We start from the raw sequence: 16,445 nt of genomic DNA on the forward strand, positions 1-16,445 counted from the left end.
GGAAAGCGAAAGCATTCCGTTGACGAAAACAGTGCATTGTTCGATCGCGAAGAATACACGGGTGAGTGTGTGCGTGTGTGTCCGTGTGTGTGGAAAGATCCGGTCAGAGCATGTGAAGGTGACCACCAGCGCGCGGCCCGTAACTTGGCCGTTACGGTCCCCGAGGCAAAAAGGTGCGCCGCCTCCTGGAAGAAGGCAGCCTTCGGTCGGCGGGGTGGTGGTGGTGGCGGGGTGATAAGAAAGACGTGCACCCCAAAATCCGGGGCACCCGAGTGGCCGGATGGTGACGGCGGAGGCGTGTGAGGGGAGCGAACGCAACGCCTACTCGGGGGCTGGACGGACACCCTCGGAACATCACGGACACGGGGGTTGCGGGAGCGAGCGAGAGAGAGCGACAGTCACGGCGGGCGGTGGCGGGGTCCCCGGGGCAACCGATCGACGACCGACCGACCGACCGAAACGGATTCATCATCAATCCCCGACACAAACAGCGGGGCGGCAACGCAGCGGATGTTGGCGCGGCGGCGGTGTGTACCACGTCGCCGTCGCCGTCGCCGTCGCGCCCGTCGTGACGATGGTGTGGCCAAGCGCTCTGATGGTGGTGGCCGGGCCGGGCCGGGGCCCAGGCCGCGCGCAGCACCGTCTAAAGGTCGGGCCCCGCAGCGCAAAGAGCGGCGCGGCGGCAAGCTGTGGCGTGTTTGTTGTTTTTTCTTTCCCTCTTTGCGCTCTCCCTCTCTCTCCTTCTCTTGTTTCTTTTTCCGTTTCCCACTCCATCACCACCGCGCGGCCTACGAGAGTCCCGAGTGCCCGTGGCCACGAACCGGGTTTCGCCGACGACGACGACGACGATGGCGACGATGACGGCAGCTGCTGTCGGTGCCGCCGCCCGCCGCCCGCCGCCTGCTCTCCGTGCCGACGTCTCGCAGGCCACATTCAGGGGAGGGTGCGTGTGTTGGTGCGGTGTGGCCTTCGCTGCCACCGCCGTCGTCGCCGTTGCCATCGTCCGTGCTCGCTGTTGCGCCGTGGCCATCGGGCCGAGGGGTTTCACTGCCCCTCCCCCCGCGGTGCCCTTCGCCGCATTCTCTCCCGTCGCTGCCACACGATACGGTCCGGTGGGGAGGGGGGAGGCCGCCACAGAGCGCTGAACACGGCCCGCGCGCTCTGCAGCTGTGTGCGTACGGCGGCGGAGGCGCCCGTCGCGTTTATCTCCCGCCGTCGCCGTCGCCTCACCGTTCGGGCGGCCACACGATGTGCCCCGGCCAACGCCACACAGAGTTTCAGGTTCGCGGTGTGTTCTTTTTTTCCCTGCCTTCGCTTCGCCGTCGCACTCGGGGGCCATCGCGCGGCGATAGGGGCGCCCGTCCGCCCGCCCGTAGTGTGATCGAAGGAAGCGGCGAATCGAAAGGAAGCGAGAGGGAGAGGCAGCACATTACTTTAAAACCCCCCCGGCAACGGCCTCGGCCTCGGCGCAGCCTACTGGACTTTCGGCGCACTCTTTGTCTCCCCAAAAAAGACCGTTAAGGTTTTTTGAATTTCAAAAATGTGTCACACCCGAGTCGGTGCCGGTGAAAGTGAAAATGGCCGTGCACGCGTCGAATCTCCCCGATTCCCCGCGTGCGTGTCGTGCGTAAAAAACATAGTAAACAAATGTCGCCCAGTGACCCCTTCGTCTTCTTACAGACTTTTCCTTTTTTTCCGTAGGAGCCTTTTTTGTGTTGCTTCAAGCCGAAAATTATGTAAACAATTAAAAGGTGCTGGCAGAGTGAGTGAGAGGTGGTGTGTGTACGACGACACCGGCGCTCGAAGTGTGACGTTTCGGTGAAATTACGGTGGTAGCGTAGCGTGGCCACACGGTCGGTGAAAGATGTCGGAACAGCAGGAAGAACGGGCAAAGGAAGACGGGGTGGTGTCCGACGCAAACCAGCCGGCACATCGTGACCCGGAGGAGGAGCAGAAAGCAGAAGCCGTCGTAGTCGACGTCAAGGCAGATAGTCCAGCCGTTGAACCGCGTGACTCCGTCGACGAACCCGCAGCACCAGTACCAGCACCCCCGGATGATAAGGTGGCCGAGGAGGAGCAGTCGGATCGGGTGGCATCACCTGCCTCACCGAGTGCCGCTTCACCTCCGCAGTCACCAACCCACGAGCGTGATGCGTGTGAGCCGAAGGTGGAGTCGAAAGAACCGGATGGCGTTGGTGGCCACGCGGAGGAGCCGACGACGACGGTGGCGGCTCCCGGTGAACGTTCCAGATCGACATCACCAGCCACCGACGAAGGGGGGAAAGTCGAAGGGGCGACGACGGAGGAAGAGGAGGAAAGAGTAGCAGCCGCGAAGCAAGACTTGTCAGAGGAGCAAACAGCCGCGGCTGCAGTAGAAACGGGCGAAGCAGTCGCAGTAGCAGCGGTAGCAGCAGCAGTTGCCATGGAAGCGGATGACATGGTGCACAGGGTGCCACAAGCCGGCGACGATGCTGACCGGCACGGCAACAACAGGCAAGACGCAGCAACCACTGGGCCCCCGGTAGTGCCCGGTGCAGCTGTTGCACGGGCAGAGCACGACGAAAAGAAACGTAAACGCCATTCGCCCGAACGCAGCAACCATAGCAGTGAAGAGGACGACGGTGGTGACGGTGGCAGAAGTTGCAGTACTGGCAGCAGCAGCAGCGACGACGACGACGAGAGCACTCGGTTAGTGAAAAAAGTGAAACTGGACGAGACGGCGCAGAAGGACGACGACGAGTCGCAACAGGAGGCAGGTGACCAGCATCGAGAAGAATCGAAGAAGCAGCAGCAGCAGCCGCAGGAAGTCGAAGTGAACTCGCTGCCCGTTCCCGGAAAGGAATCGGTGATGGCGGCGGCTGACGACGGTGAACGGCGGCAACGGACTAGTGTTTCCGCACCACCTTCACCTCGCCCCGTTTCGGTGCCAAGCGACCAGGACGGCCCCAGCAGCAGCAGCGTGATGGAGGTTTCCCCAGGTTTGGAAAATGTTTCACCACGGCCCACGGCGGCACCAGTAGTCGCCCCGGTTGAGGAAGCAACCGCCGAGACGGAGGACTGCCTTGCCGTGCCGTCGAAGCCGAAGCCAAAGCCGGTTGCCGTGCCGTTACCGAAGGACGACAAGAAGACTGCGGCGGCGGGTGCACTGCTGGTGTCCAAGATTCCGCTCGACACGGGCCGGTTGGAGGCCGACCTACAGTACGCCAAACGGCAGCTGGCCGACGTTCGCTCGAAGTACGACGTGACGCGCAAGGAACTGCACGCCACCAAGCGCAAACTGAAGCGCATCACGGCGCGCATGAACGGCCCGGGTGGCGGCGGAAGTGGCACGAGTGGATCGGGTCCCGGCTCGGGTGGTAATTCGCCACAGGGTGGCACCGGTGGCGGGGCCCCGGTGGGCAGTTCGTCCGATGACGATCGGAATCGCAAGTGGCGCGAACCGATGATACTGTCGGCGATGAAGATTAAGGCCGCGATGGGCATCCAGGCGTACAAGTCGCTGATCAAGGACGGGGAACTGTTGCTGCCCAGTCTGCGGACCATCACGCGCTATCTGGAATCGCTCCGGAAAGCGTCCTCTTCCGGCGGTGGCCCGGGAGAGCAACTCGTTGGTGGTGCTGGTGGTGCTCCGATGGCAGCGGCCATCGGATCTTGCGCAATGGTGGTGGATGACGACGACGGGGACGATGACGACGAAGAGGATGACGGGGGGCGCCGTGATGACAGGCAGGTCGCAAAGCAGCAGCTGGTACGCGGTGCTGGTCCCATCGGCCACAAAGGAGCCAAAGCGGGAGTGAACGGGAGTCGGCGCGTGGTGGACCACAACCGGAACGAGCAGCGACAGCGCACGGTGGCAGACCCGGCGTTGGAATCGGATGGCCTGTATCATCGGCCGCTTCACTATCCGGATGTACAGCAGGAAGTGGACCAGATGTCGCGTCAAATCAAGACCGAGCACGATCCGGTCAGCTTTACCGGTAAGTACTGGAAAGGATTTACTGTTTGGGGTCTCGAAAAACGGACATTGAGGTTTACAAGGATCCCGCTTTGTTCGGACGGTTGGGGACCGTAAAAGGAGGTTAATTTGAGGACACTTTCCAGTGCATCATCTAATACAATAACTCACAGATTGTTGTCCTTTTTAGAGCACCCCGAGCTCGATCCCCGGTCTCGGGTCTCTTCGTCTGCTGCATCTCCATCGGCAAGGGTTGCCGGGGCGCACAAAAAAAAAAGACTAAACTTGGCTTGTGGTGGTGGCCTCAAATTACCTTTCGACGCGCAGGGCCCGTCCCCAGCGGGGGGCGGCCGCGAGCAATGAGAGGATCTCTCAAGATGGAGACGACGACGACGATGTTTAAAATATCGATTTTCTTGTAGCAAGTAAGCGGATGATGGCCTCGGAAGCACAGGGACTCCGGCCAGAGAGCAAGAAGGAACGGTGTCGGTGTCGTCTATCGCTGAGTCGGAGTTTCGAGGACCTTCCAAGCGGGGACGGGCGCTTCCGAGAGCCCGTTTTCGGGCCTTTATCTTACGTCCCCCGGCGGCCCCCTGGAAGGTTGCAGTGCCAAATTCCGACATTATCGTCCGGAAACACCGGGTGACCGTGGACCGGGAGTTGTCCGACGAGCTCCACACGAGTAGCGAGGGGTGTTGCGATCGATAAGGGTTTTGTTCCCCGTTAGGGACCCGATTTCCTCATTTTTTTGTTTTTTGGTTCCATCCCCGTGACGTGACCAGCCGAGGGAAACGGTTCCGCCGTCGTCGTCCGACGACGGCACACCGAAAAAGGCCCCCGGGGGTGGTTTGCAGTGCCAGGGGTGGTTCGCCCCGTCGTTCCGAAGCAGGCCAAGAGCCGAAGAGCGCTATAGCGGGGATCGGATCTGTTGTTTGCCGGTGGAGTCAAGCACCGGCAGCGAGCGAAGGAAAGTGGAGCGGCTCAACCCCCGGGGGACATTGCGCCTTCTGTGCGCTCGGTCGGTCGGGTGTGTCCTTTGGTGTGTGGGTCGTCCGAAAAGGGACGCCCTGGGTCTGGTCTGGTCCGGGCCAGCGGCACCGAACTCTCGAAGGACACCCTCGTGCAGTAACGGCCGGCGGTCGGGTTGCCAGGAGCCGAGGCTGTGTTGGGCCCCTTTTTTAATTCTCGACTTCAACCATCCGAGGGCACAGCGGACGGACCTTTTTCCCGTCCTGCCACCATCGGGCGTGTGGCCTCAACCGGACGGGCTCGGATGGAAGGGTTCCGCAACGCGGCTACCGGTTCCGTGTTCCTCCTGTGCGCATTTCATTGGAGGTCGGGCCGTCCTGTTCGCCGTCCGGTTCTCCGGAACAAGGATGTACTGGTACTGGTTCCCGTCCGGAACGTTTCTCGGATGCGTCCGTTTGCTTCACGTCCGACCACACTCCATGTGATGTCAGCTCATCTTGTGACGCATCGTCTGCCAAGGAGGACCGGGGACCGCGGACTACGCCATTTTTGAAGTGTCCCGAATGCAAAGCACGGCGTAATTCTATCCAGCTTAAGCGCAGGAGATAATGAATGCTGCGGGTTGGGAGCGGGGACGCCCGACCCCGGAGCCTCCATTATTAAACGGCTGTAATATTGATCCGATTTTTTGTAGGACACTAGAGGATGTGCAAGAAGATTCCGGGCCCGCTTCACCCTAATCATCCCCTCCGTAGGACACTCCTCCACCCCGGGAGCCAGCAGCTTCCCCTGGCCATCGATGGTGCCAGAAGAAGTATCGAGCGGTGTGCGGCTTTATTTATGGTTGCGCTCCTCGCACCGCCCCGACCCGACCCGGTCCCAAGGCCCCAAGGATGTTGGTTCGCCACGGACAAGGGAAATTACTTGACGCTCGACAGGTTTTCGGTTGGTCGCCGGTAACGGTCGATGGCCATTTCTTTCCCGGGGGCTCCGGCTCCCCCTTCGCCCTTCGGTGCCACCGAAGAGCGAAGTCGGCCGTCGGCTACCTTCTTTCCGAAGGACACACTCACACACACAGCGAACGGTGGCCACCACTGCTTTCTCTCCCGCTTCCCCTTTGCCTCGGCTCCCCATCGGGTGCTCTCTTTCTCTCCACCGTTGGCCAGCTCGAAGGGAGCTCGTGTTGGTATGGGTTCATCTTTCGTTCCGTTTCGTAAAAACCTCGGTCCCCGAAACAACCTGCCAACGCCCCGCCACCACCATCACCACCACCATTGCCGTCCCTTGGTCCGGTTGGGATTCGAATTTTGTTGGGACGTTTTGGGACGACCGAACCGCGACCGAAAGGAAACCTTCTCTCCGCAGGTTCGAAGAACGGACCGGCGGCGGCGGCTGCGGCGGCCAGCGCGCCACCGCTCACTCTGCTTCCTCCGGGGACCGTAAATAAAAGGGACTTCCCAGGAGCGACAGGGAGAGCGAGCGAGACGGCGAGCGGCGGCGGCGGGACAGGTTTGCGACGACGAGTCCCCGGCATAAAGAAAAAGGTTACCTCGAGAGCGCGAGAAGACCCTCCGCGCGCCACGCACCGGCGGCCGCTTCCCTGACCGCTTTTACCCGGGTTTCGAAGGGGCTCTTTCTCTCTCACACACCGTCCGCCCGGAACTCTCGCTCACTCTTGTTGGTGGCCACCATAATCTCGACCCTTGCCGTGTCCTCTTTTTGCCTCTCCGTTCGAACCAAGCGCCGCGCGCGTGTTGGAACCCCGGAGAAATCTGGAGGACGTCGTCGTCCCGACCCGACCGACCGGCAGGCAGGCATCCGTCCGGACGGACGGACGGATGCAGGACTCCGGCCACCGACAAAAAACGACGCCTTCATTTAGCTTCTGCCGCCGCCGTCCTTTCGGGCTGGCGAGCGGTCGTACCTTTCCAGGGCCCCAGGCCCACCTTCCCCCTGCACAGTACACCGGGTTGCCAACGAAACACGTGTGGGCCGTGCCGGGGACCAGATGGCGTAGCGCGCTCTGCTGCCGTCCTCTCGGTCACGGGTAGGGTGTTTGGAGACCGTCTCTCTCCGTTGCTTCCTTTTTTCCCGGGGCTTCTTCGTTCTTTTAGGGGTTCGTTGTTCGCCCGCGCGCGGTACCCGGTTGACGTCAGGGTTCGGGCCGGACCCGAAATTTGGTCTTTCGATGTCGAAAAAGGATTTCAGGCCGGTCCGAGGGACACGTTTCCAGTGGCCAGTTCAGTGTGCGTGCGTGCGGCTTGTTGCGTCAGTTGGAAATCCTTTTGCCAACTGGCGCAGTTTTATCCCTCGCTCTCCCCCTCGGTTGATTGATGTTGTGTCCAAAGGGACAGCAGTCTCCAGTGAGTGGGGGATGGGGGGGGGACGTGGCCAAAAATCGGACACGGAACTCTCAGAGCGACCGTTACCTGGTCTACAGCATCGGGGTCCGCCACCATTTTGCTATGCTGCAGTATCCCAAGCGGCCAACAAGCCGCAGGATGTCCGACAGAGAGAGAGAGAGAGAGAGAGAGAGAGAGAGATAGGGAGAGAACGAAGGGAAGGGTCACGGTGCGAAGGCTTCTTGGAATTCGCGCGAAACTTTCCTCTACTCTCTAAAGTCGAGTTCGCGCGAGGGGATGGCGTCTTGAGATGATGGCGCTGCAATCGATACTTGTTGGCTACCAAAAACCCCGCCACGACCTCCCCCCCCCACCAACACGCCGCTCCTGTTGGGAGGTCAACTTTTTGCCCGTGGGTCCGGAGTGTTTCTTATTTTCTTCTCCGTCGTCGTTGTTGTTGGGATCAATAATTTCTGATTCTAACCCTGCGGATTGTTGGGGGGCGCACGCGGCGGAGGGTCATCGGGCTTCGGGCCGAAATTTGAAGCCCGTGAATCTGCCTCCACTCGCTCGACCGCCCGCCCACCGGGAGCTTCGTTTGGGGTTTCTTGCAAATTCGCTTTTTTGCTCCTTCGGCTTGACTCGGACGCTGCGCTTGACCGACCGGTAAAAGGGGGGCGGGCGTGGCGAATACTTGGAAGGTTTCGGGTCCCAAGATGCTTCACCCCACCGCGGGGAAGGATTGGCACACCGGAGGGGGTGCGGAACGGGCGGGTTGGCCTGTGTCTCTCTTAATGGCCGGTGGTGTACTTTCGCCCAGGAGACGGTGGGCTGCTGTAGGTGGATTAAGTCCATTGAAAAGTTGACCAAAAAAAGCAACCCGGGGATGGTAATCAAAACGACCCCGAGATGTCCCTTCCCCCGCCCCCCGCGGGGGTGCAGTGGTGTCGAAGGAGAAAGGCGCAGCTGAGGCGCTCAGTGCGTCAAGATGGGCCGATGGCTTCTGATGTCAACATAGTTTGTGATTTTTGGGGGTCGCTTGCGGACTGCTAATGGCCGCCATGTTGTTGAGGATGTCTGGTTTGATGCCCGGGAACTGTAAGGTATCAAGAAAGACGTCCGCCGTAAAAATCCTTATGTTGGAGCTATTTTCAAAACATGGATCGCAAGTCAGGGATCACCCCAGTCTCTTGATATGTGCAGACCGTAAGCTATGTGGTCTGATAAGCTCTCTTCTGCTTGTTATCTGTTCGGAGAGATTTATGTCGTCACCTTTTGGGCGACTTTGGGCTCCGCACAATTTCTTGGGACCACCAAAATCTCACAATCGGACCAAGGTCTGGGTCGAGTTGCAGTCTTGCTTAAGCACACAGCACACATCCGACGTGCGTTCTGGAAATGAAAGTTCGGAACGTCAACACGCGTTGTCTTGCATTGGATTGTATGGGACACTTCACACAGGCAACGGCGTCAAGTTACTCCGTCGAAAGCAAAATTGATAAAAGAGACAGCCTTGGGTTCGCAAATTTGTCAAGGTTCGTATAGTTGGAGGTGTGGTGGTTGGGGCGAAATATTTCGGGCTGTTTTGTTGTTTGACAGATTATTTGTGTTTATATTTACATGTTCAAGATCCATTTAGTTTCGATGCGAGAATTAAAACAGTTTTATGATGAATTTGTGTTTGAATTACAAGTAATAATTAAGTTAAAATTGCTTGTGATACAAAAAACCTCAATTGAGTAGTCTTCGATTAGTTTTAAAACACACAAGGTGTCTCAATGTTTTCCCCCGAACGACAGGGCGAAATACTTCTCTCTTGTCGTTCCCAAATTCGTCACTTAGGTGTGAAGCCGTCGGTCCCAAATTTGGTGCATCCCAACTTTCAGCTCGCTGTCTGAAGACTGCTTTAGCTCGTTAATAGAATTGTCCGCCAGCCGCGGTCCTGTTGGACAAATGCATTGCAGCCTTATCCGTGGAAGCTCTTGGACGTGAACTTGTGGATTCTCTTGGATCCCAAGGCTAAGAGTGCTGTGTCCGTTTGTTTGTCCACTACTAACTGAAGCTGATTATGGATACAGATTTAATGTAGATTTCAACGTCGTGAAATGCTGACGCTGATTTGTCCTGTTTCTCTCGTGATGGTCCTCAGACGTTACTTTGAAGTTAATGGATGAGGGTGCCAACCATGACCGGTGCAGTGTCAACTCACGGTGGCTGGGTCTCTTGGTGTTTGATTTTAATGTCCGTTTTTTCTGTGTATAAAACGGGACCCTACCACGACGACGGACGCCATTGAAATGTAATAAAATATTAATTCTTTTCGAATGCGCGCCCTCTCTGCGTGCGCCATTCAAAAAGCATTTGCGCAGCGAATCGAGTCAAAGGCTACTGTAATCAGTATGTAATAAATGCGAAACAATAGAAGCGTGGCCACAGGAGCACAGCAGTAATGGATGGTAATAGAAATTCGCACAGCTCGACACATGGGGAACACGGGGAAGCCATCCTTTTGCCCCCATGTAATACAGCGGGCTACTAGCGGGAAACGCAAATGCGTGAGGGTATGCGAGAATTGGTTCAAAATGGCCGGGGCCAATGTTGTGGGCAACCCAACCGGGTGGGGGGGCTGGCTGCGGTGGCGGCACATTAAACACAAGTTCGATGTTTGGTTTTGATCCAATTTTTTGTTGCAACCTTTTTTTTCTTCTTTGGCTTACCTCACACAACATTGACCGACAGAGAGCGAGAGAGAGAAAGAGAGAGTGAGCGTTCTATGTCTATCACCGGATGACCGGAAAAGCGCTCGAGCGCTCGTGTGTGTGTGTGTGTATTCAAATATTAACCACTCCCCGGGCGGGAGCCGCCGCCCGCGCCACTCAGCGAACTGGCGAACAAATATATTTGCGGTCGGAAAAGCTCAGCGCCACCCAACCCAACCGGGTCCGGGGACAGCCTGCGTGTGTGTATGTGTGTGTTTTAATTTCCAATTCCCGGAAAATGTATTCCAGCGGCGCGCTTTGTGCGGTGTGTCCTTTGTGTCCACCCGCCCCACCCTGGGCTGGGCACAGTTCCGTTTCGGAGGAGGTCGATCCCGGGGCCCGGGTTTTCCCCGGGACAGGGCTTTCGATTGGCCCGCGGTGGGTGAATTTTCCCGGGGTTGCTCTGCGATAAAATAATCACCTACGGTCACCCGGTTTTTTTTTTGTTTTTCGTGGCCGCTTTCCCGAGAACCAATCATATGGCGGGCGTGCGCGTGGCGAGAAATTTAACTGAAAAGCGTCGCCGGAAAAATGGTGGAACTATGCGCGTTAAGAGGAATCATTAGCACTCGCCACCCATCAGGGGGTGCTCCACCGGAATGACGATGATGCCTGCTGCTGATGACAGCCTAATTATACATGCCGCGAGAAGTCAGCGACCAAGAACGGGGAACTCGCTTTCTCTTTGCCGCTCATCGTTAAGATGCTGAGATTCTGCCCCAAAGCTCCGCCGCGGAAGACGATCGCTCAATCAACAAATCGAGTTGATGATCGAGCGCGTTCCGAGCGCCATGATTTTGCTGCTGAAAAGGTTAAACATTAACTTGAGCGCGGCCCAAAAAAGCCAGAACACGGATCCCGGGCAATCCAGCTTTCGATCTCTCGGCCCATCCCTCGCTCTATAACGTGCGAAGTGCGTGGCCCGTCCCGGGGATCCCGGGGAATGCCCGTCCCGGGGAATGCCCGTCCCGGGGATTTTCCCCGGAACACCACCGAGCGCGAGGATCCATCGAGGTGGGCGGACGGACGCGGCAAGGGAATTGAGTTTGGTTTCGGAATAAAATAAACTATGCAACACACACACGCGCGCGAAAAAAACACACATTTGATGGACAAAAAAGCGCCAACTAAAATCCGGGGACGAATTTCCCCGGAACCCTCACTCGGAACTCGGAATTGATGGAAAATTTGCACTCGCCGGGGGGCGGCGGCGGTTGGTGCCTCTTTGGGTTCCTTTTTCCAGTGCGTTCCTGCCATCAAATGGTGCGCGGGGCCACACTCTGCTGCTGTTGATGCTGCGGTCCGGTCCTGGGATGGGTCCAGGAGAGAGCCAGGTGCGTGCTTTGTGTTGGTGGCCGCGATTGGCGGGGCGGGCGGGCCGGTGATGTTACGGGATAAAAGAGAAGGGAACCTCTGTGACCTGATGTGGCCTGATTTCTGTATTTTCAATATTATTATTAGTGGCAACCCGGGGATTTTTTGCTACCGCTGCCGCTGCTGATGCTGTTGGTGGTGGTGTGTGATATATTTTTGCGTAATCAAATGGGACACCACCCCCACACCCCCGCTCTCTCCGCAGTTCCGCGTGCTTCCTGTTTTCGCGCGCACCGAACTTTTGTTAATTAAAAGTGGGAAAACAAAAATATGAACCCAGGAAACCCGGGAATTCGTGCCACCCAACCCGGTGGGGCGGGTATGGGTGGCAGAGAAGGGTAGTGGTGAGGTATGGCTCCGAAGGACGCAGGAAGGGTAGCGACGAAGGACGACCTCTCTGGTGTGTGTGTGTGTGTGTGTACTCGAAATGCGCTCTGGGCCCCCGGGTGGGTGGCAAGCGGCAGAAGAGGTCATGACCTCGCTCCCACTCACCCACCACCACGACCCTTTCTCGCCCCGTGTAACGAACTGGCATCATCCGGTGGGAACACGCTCGGCCGCAGAAACCATTTTGTGTTTCTGTGTGTGTGTGTGTGTGGCCGCTCGTCCGGGCTCCCCACGGGTGCGACCCCCCCTCAGGCTCATGCCATGACCGACCCGTGACCGACCGCTGGAAAACGTCCCTCCCTTGAAAAGGGGCCCTCTCCCGGGTTTGTGTGTCCCGGGTGGTGGTGGTGTATGTGTGCCATGCCCGGTGTGCCCCGGGATTCGATTGCTTCCGAAACGGCGCTGGGATGCTGCTCGTGGGCGTTGTAGTTACCACCCCCCCCCCCCCTTCCGACCAACCCGCATCACACTCCAGGCGGACGCGAGTCCCGGGTTTGTGCGGGTGACGCGTCCGAATCCGACGTCTCTCTCTCTGGCGTGGCCACAGCACCGACCACGTTGTCCGCCTCAGGAGGCCTCAGGTCGTCCCCCCGGGGGTAGGTTGGTCCCTTTCCGAAAACACATCCCCTCGGTCTGGCCTGGCCTCCCCGGAACACGGCCGGGGAAAATCGATAAAATCGAGAACTGACGCGAGGCGAACGGCGAATGGGGGAAGGAAGGATACAACCCGACCCGACCCGCTCGCGGCGTCCTGGGCCACTTCACAGATGATGGGGGTTTTGAAGGGGGGACAAAGCACACACACCACCGCCGTTTGGAAGGGAAGGACTCCGGGAGGAAACTTCCGCTGGTGGGACCCTTCGGAGCTTCTTGCGAGGGACACCTGGAACCGAGACCGGGAACTCCAACCGGAAGGGTCCAGGGAAGGGCCCAGCACACGGGCCCAGCAGCGGCGGCCATGTTGTGTCCGGGCGGGCGAAGTCCTGTGTAAAGTATATCGATCCGAGGCCGCCATGCCCCGCCGAGAAAGGGCCGAGGCCGCGCCGAACACAGCCCAGTGTCGATGGTCGAACGGGGGGACGCTGGAGATGTAACAGGACGGCGGGTGTGTGTGTGAGAGTGAGCGAGATCCCCCCGGGTTTTCCATCCCCCACATCCGTTGCGGGGCCCTTCCCGGGCCGGTTGTGGCGCACACCACCTAGGGCCACCACCATCGAGTCCCTTTTTGGAGCGGAAGAGGGAGCGAGAGACAGAGTGGCGAAGAGCGAACCCTCCTCCGGTCGGTCGGGGTGGCCCGAGCCGCGCCGCGCGGTCCGTAAAAGAGGGAGCCAAAAGTGTGTGTGTGTGCGTGGCCAGTGAGCCGAGAGCCCGCTTCGTCCTTGCGACAAGGTAGAGGACGAAGCGGGCTGTGGCAAACTTTGAGCACCCCGGGAGACGTGGGGGGCTCCCGTTTCCTTTTTTCCTCCGGTTCTCCTAGGTGTGTGTGTGTGTGTGCGTCGGCGATGCCTTCATAAAGAAGGGGGCGTCCTTCGAGGCCATGGCGCGCCCCGGAGAGAGAGAGACGGTGATGGGGGAGCAAGAGAGAGCGAAGAGCCATCGTGTGTTGCCGAGGGAAACCGCCGAGGCGCCTGGCGCAGCATCTGGGTGGGTGGTGGCCACCATCGCCACAGGACGACACGGCCCGGCATTCTTCAACCGAGGGAGAGGGGGCCCTCCGCCCCGGGGGCCACCATCCTCCGCGAGCCCGACCGGAAGCAGCTTTCAGCAGCGCGCGTGGGTAGAACTGCGTCGTCCCCACCGAAAACACCTGAGTTTGTGTGTCGGTGTGTGTGTGTGGAGCGCTGTGCTCATGATGGCCGCCGATGCTGCGGGGCGCGAATTGTGCCGTGCGCCATTTTGTGCCTCGGTGTCCCAGTTATCCTTCACACGGGGGCCAACGCGGAGTTGGAAGGCATTCAACGGTGACCAACAGACGGCCATTTTGTGTCCCTGAAGCGTTCATCGGTGGGTGGCCGGGAGGTGGGGCGGGACACCAGCAGCGATCGGCGACCGAAACCTCGCACACACACACACAGAGCTTGGGGGCTGATCGTGGCCATCGTTGTGGTGGAGTAACCTTCTGTCACGCGGCACGGGCGAGATCTCTCTTTGGACAATTAATGGCGGGGGGAAGGCAGTCCCCGGCGGGGGTCTTCAGGGGGTACACCAGTTTGTGGAGTTCCGTGGAACTAGCTGGACCGCCATTTTCGTCGCCTCAGGAGGATCCTTCTTCGACTCTGCACCAAGACCACCATTTGGACCAAGAATGTCCGATGACCTGCGGGTTGTCCGCGGTGCCTAGTGAAGGATTAACAAGCCATGGGGGACGCCATATATGTGTGGTCCAGGGTATTTTCCCGGGTGTTGGTGGCCATGTATTGGTACGCGGCATTCCTGATGATTGTCATCGCGGACTTCGCGGGAATCCAGGCCTCTCCCGGGGAATGCCAATGATGATGGTGCTAATGATGGTGCCGATAATGTGGGAGATGACCGGGTGGGTGGGTGGCGCTGGGGGGATGCGTGGGGGGGACAACTAGCCCCACCACATCCGCACACCAACACCAACGAGTTGAAAGGATATAAATAAATTGATTATTTACTGTGCGTGCGTGTGTGTGTGTGGGGGTGGGTTGTTGGTGGGGAGTTGGCCCACCCACTAACGCCCACCGTCACCCCACCCCAGGATTCACACATACAATAGGTAGCCTTGCTAGCACACACACACAAACGCCAAATTCCTGCGGATATGATGAGTGAAGTGAATTTTGTATATTAAATTTGAAGCCTTGTCAATTCCGCCCCCCCCCCCCCCCCCCCCCGGGGTCTGTTCCTCGATCCCCTTCAACTTTTTTTTGAACAACCACCACCATCTCCCGGCTCGCTGTAGGTGAATCCCCGACAAAGGACAAAGACCGGTGGGGGGGCTTGTGATCCCCAATGCCCTGTGCATAATCGTGTATCAGATCCTCTGGGGTTCCTGTGTATCGCCTGTGGGCACTGGACACACACACACGTTAGTGGGCGGATGGGTGGTTGGCTGCAAAACGGGTGGGATCGGCCGCTGGTACATAATAATGATGCACATCCTCACACACCTTCCCAACATAATTATCCTTGGCCCAGGCGGTCCGTCGACCATCGATTTTATGCGTGTCTGTGTGCGCCATGGAGTGGTGCATCACATCAATTATGTATCACCACACGACACACCTCGGCAACAAATGCTGATGATGAATGATGCGATTTTTTTTTGTTTGGTGGTCTTCGTCGCAGCCCACAAAGTAATAAACGGGAAGGGGCCACAGGACTCCTTGGTTACCATTTACTTACGGCGGCAGGTAATGCCAGTCCCGGGCCAAAGGATCCTGAGGATGGGTGGCCCAGCAACCAATCCAATTGAATGCGCCGTTTTTAGCCACAAAAGAGCTCTCTTTGAGGCGGTCGAATAGCATTTGGTTGAAACTCGCGCCCCAGGTCATTAAAGCCCCCTTTGATCGCTCTGAGTCCATGCTTAAAGTGACCCAAATGTGGCATGAAGACTGTGGTCGTCCTTCATTATTGCATCGAATCCGACGCGGACCTAGACCAGCGGACTAGAACAGCCATTTGGCTCGCTAAAACTTGAGAAGGACCCTTTTTTTTTAATGATCGGTGTTCATTCATTATTGTCTTCAACTTTTTTTATCGACAAAGGAGACCTTAACAAACTAATCACCCAACTAGCTCTTATCGTCTCTACCCCGGGTATGTAAGCCGCGAGATTTGACGCATGGTTGGGACGAGCGTTGTTCGCACGCGCGAACCTCTGTGCCGTTGGACTACGGGCTATGCTGTTTCGGCTACTTCTTCACCAGAACAGCCTCAGCAGCTTCGTTTGACAATGCCGTCCGCATCTTCGGCTTCGGCTCTGCGCACGGGCGTCACCAGCTCTAGATCGTTTCGCCTCGCCGAATCCTCTAGATGTTAGGTCAGTCTTGGTTGGTTGAATTTACCCAAGAATTATCCGGGGACCACTGCGAAGGGTTATCTAGTCAGCACGTGCCGGCAGGTTGGTAAGTTCTCATAGCGTACAACCGCTTCGGTTATCCATTTGGGAGAGCGCCTAGGACTTGTCATGTCATCCGATTTTGACAGTTCTTCATTCGCGAACCTGTCACCGACTGTTTGCTTGAGTCGCTGTTGTTGTATTACAGAGACTTTGAGCGCAGGGCTCTTAGGTTGTGGTCGGTACTTGAAGTTGTTGCTGGTTAGAGTTTATCTGAGCGTATTCAGATTTGGGTGTATAATCCGCTTCTTCTGAGGACATTTTGCAGTTTACGCCCTTGGTTAGGATGTTTGTAGTGGACTTGGGATATGTCTTGTTCTGTTTTATAAATTAAGGGTTGGTTTTAATGTATTTGAGGGAGCGATGGCTTTTATTCCATTCACGTTGCCAGTGGTTTGCAATGTTTTCGGAGGTTATTCTAGAAGCATCCCTACAAGAGAATGCTATTTACATTGGATCGGTTAGGAGTCTGGTTTGGTTAGCGAGGTGCTTGAGGCACAAAACTGCCGTGACACATTTGGGGAGGTGTTACCAATAGCCGCCGATATTGGTAGAGCCAGCTAGCCGCCACT

General features: G+C 57.7%; 1 protein-coding gene across 1 annotated transcript in view; it reads left to right on the plus strand.

The window, feature by feature from the left end:
• The first annotated feature begins 1,864 nt into the window (after window positions 1–1,864).
• Window positions 1,865–16,445, plus strand: part of LOC128269751 (uncharacterized) — a 22,729-nt gene continuing 8,148 nt past the window's right edge. The window contains exons 1-2 of the mRNA XM_053007154.1: window positions 1,865–2,493; window positions 2,932–3,977. Coding sequence (XP_052863114.1) covers window positions 1,865–2,493; window positions 2,932–3,977 — 1,675 coding nt within the window. The remainder of the gene's footprint in view (window positions 2,494–2,931; window positions 3,978–16,445) is intronic.

Source organism: Anopheles cruzii, chromosome 3 (genome assembly GCF_943734635.1).
Source record: "Anopheles cruzii chromosome 3, idAnoCruzAS_RS32_06, whole genome shotgun sequence".
In the NCBI taxonomy this organism is placed as follows: Eukaryota; Metazoa; Arthropoda; class Insecta; order Diptera; family Culicidae; genus Anopheles; species Anopheles cruzii.